This window comes from Leuciscus leuciscus (assembly GCF_965113295.1).
Source record: "Leuciscus leuciscus genome assembly, chromosome: 23".
Taxonomy (NCBI): domain Eukaryota; kingdom Metazoa; phylum Chordata; class Actinopteri; order Cypriniformes; family Leuciscidae; genus Leuciscus; species Leuciscus leuciscus.
The window spans coordinates 1,299,803-1,302,770 of record NC_138747.1 but is presented as its reverse complement, the minus strand read 5'-3'; the positions used below and the strand labels follow the sequence as shown (position 1 = coordinate 1,302,770).

The following is a 2,968-nucleotide window of genomic DNA, read 5'->3' as shown; positions in this document are numbered from 1 at the left end:
ATTGAAGACTTGTTATGGCCTAAATGTGATACACTGGATGTAAGTGTTCTCCGGCTCCGCAGGGACTGTTATAGACAGCAGAACCACTGAAGAGCAGAGGAGCGACTGATAGTGAACAGACGGAGGACAGACCAGCCAGTTCTGGAGCTTTGCTGTTGCTATGGATTCAAAGTCACAGAAAGCAGCAAGAAAGCTGCCAAGCACAACAGTGTGAGTGTGTGTGTGTGTGTGTGTGTGTGTGTGTGTGTGTGTGTGTGTGTGTGTGTGTGTGTGTGTGTGTGTGTGTGTGTCGCCTCGTCCTCCACAGACGCTGAAACTGCAGCCAGCAGGACGCCATTTTGGATCTGCACACAGCCGAGACGCTGGATTCTGATTGGCCGATCACAGATCTCGTGTGTGTTTCTCCTGAACACCTGCAGCTCAATCAAACTCTCTTCATATTCACACAATCTCAGAGTATCTTGATTTATTATCCACCGATAACACATTTTCAGTAAATATTGTGTATTCAGTCACTGTGATATTCATCACCAAATAATAATTAGGCTTGTTATAAATCAAACAAAACCTCACCGGTCTCATAATTCTCAATATCACCACATATCAAATTAATAACTCCAATAACCTACAACTATAAGTACGTCCAAGTGTATCTGCATACATCCAGATCGCTCATGATACACACAATCAATGGAGAAAAAAGTGTTTATATCATCGCAAATAATATTTACACACATCTTGGCTGCTTGATTGTTTATATCATCACTAAATTTAACTATTATTGTACGCATCTCTATAAAGTTGAATAATAAGCATGTCTAATCTGCATACATAGTCTCATGTAAAGCACTATATAAAATCTCACAATCTCACTTGTATCGTAAACTCATTTATGACAAGTCAGAATTATGAGATTAAGTGTGAAAATTATGATTTTACAGTATCAAGTCATAATTATAACAAAAAGTTTAAATTATGGCATTAAGTCATGAGATGAAAAGAAATTATGACTTAAAAGTAGAAATTACATTTTATATAGTCAGAATTACATGAAAAATTATAAAATTATGACACTATATGAGATTTAGAACTTACAAAAATACATTTTTTATGAAATGAAAAGTAGAAATCAAAATGACTTAAAAAGTCGACTTTTCACCTCATAAATATGATATTTTTGACCATGTCTTTTCATGTAATTATTACAACTCTATTGGTCATAATATTGATGTTTCATCTTTTAAATATGACTTCATATGTCATCATTTTGACTATCGCATCCTAATCATGTCTTTTCATGTAATTATTGCAACTCTTTTGGTCATAATATTGACGTTTCATCTTGTAAATATGACTTACTATGTCATAATTTTGACTAATTGCATCATAATCATGTCTTTTATATGTCATTATTTCTCTTTAGGTCATAATATTGACATTTCATCTTTCAAATATGACATAGTACGTCATAATTTTGACCATCGCATCATAATCATGTCTTTTTGTGTGATTATTGCTACTCTTTAGGTCATAATATTGACGTTTCATCCTTCAAATGTGACTTACTATGTCATAATTTTGACTATTACATCATAATCATGTCTTTTTGTGTGATAATTGCTAGTCTTTAGGTCACAATATTGACATTTCATCTTTCAAATATGACTTATCTCATAATTTTGACTATCACATCATAATCACGTCTTTATATTTCGACTCTTTAGGTCATAATATTGACGTTTCATCTTTCAAATATGACATAGTACGTCATAATTTTGACCATTGCATCATAATCATGTCTTTTTGTGTGATTATTGCTACTCTTTAGGTCATAATATTGACATTTCATCTTTCAAATATGACTTATGTCATAATTTTGACTATCACTTCATAATCACGTCTTTATATGTATTTCGACTCGGTCATAATATTGATGTTTCATCTTATAAATATGACATATTATGTCATAATTTCGAAGTTGTCAGTCATAATAAAGATTTACCGAAGCATGTTCATGTCTTATGACTCTTCCATGCATTATATCGGTCCCTCGCTCTTCAGATATCGGCACTCAGATAAGAGTGTGTTATCAGTATCGGCCGATGATAAACTCTAACAGTAAAGATCAAAGCACTGGCAACGACAAGGTCATGGGTTCGATTCCCAGGAACACGTGATCTGATACAATGTAGCTCTTTATTGCCATGCAAGTCCCTTTGGATAAGAGCATCGGTCATGTGTGAAGTGTGACTGACAGCTGTCTCACCTTGTTGAGTGACGGCACCAACAGTCCTCTCCATTTGGGCGCGTTCTCCTCACTGTAGAAATCATACTGGAAGGGCGCAGCCTGCATGACTGTGTGTGTGTGTGTGTGTGTGTGTGTGTGTGTGTGTGTGTCACATCCACCTGATCTCACACACCGGCTCAAAGCATCCAGCCAGAGGAGGAGGAGGAGGAGGAGGAAGAGCACACCTGCTTAATGTGACCATTTCATCCTCCAGACAGTCCGTCAGGCATGTGTTATCGATCAGATACCGATCAGATGTGTGTATCAGTGCGCGCGCATCTCCTCAGGGCTCCTCTGTGATCGATCAGATATTGATGAGGTATCGATCAGTCTGATCAGTGACTCCAGTAACAGAGCGCATCTGTTTTCAGGACACTCGCTGTTTTTGATGCTAATGCGCGTGTTTTGATCAGATCTCAGTGTTTTATTGATCCGCGTTCATTCGGGCGGTTCATGAACATGCGCAATAAAACGCCTCCAAAAACTCTCTGCTCTCGGCGAGTTTCGCGTCAGTCGCTCCACACGCGCCGCGACAAACACACGAGCATCCGACGAAGCGCAAAACTCCAAACCGAGAGGAAAAACTGAAGGTAGAAAAGAAAGATTCTCTCCGCGGTTTGAAAGAGACGAAGCAAAAACACTGAGCGTGTGATGACGCAATGACGCACGGCGACGCAGACG

The 2,968-nt window shown here is 38.1% G+C and overlaps 1 protein-coding gene across 3 annotated transcripts in view; it reads right to left on the bottom strand.

Annotated features, from left to right (window-relative positions):
- Nucleotides 1–2,968, bottom strand: part of sos1 (son of sevenless homolog 1) — a 53,291-nt gene extending 50,323 nt beyond the window's left edge. For 2 of the 3 annotated variants that reach the window (XR_014201942.1, XM_082155762.1), the window contains exon 1: nt 2,267–2,968. Coding sequence is in view for 2 of the 3 variants with exons in the window: in XM_082155762.1 (XP_082011888.1) it covers nt 2,267–2,353 (87 nt within the window). In the remaining variant the exon portion in view is untranslated. The remainder of the gene's footprint in view (nt 1–2,266) is intronic. The other variant, XM_082155763.1, reaches the window with a different exon arrangement.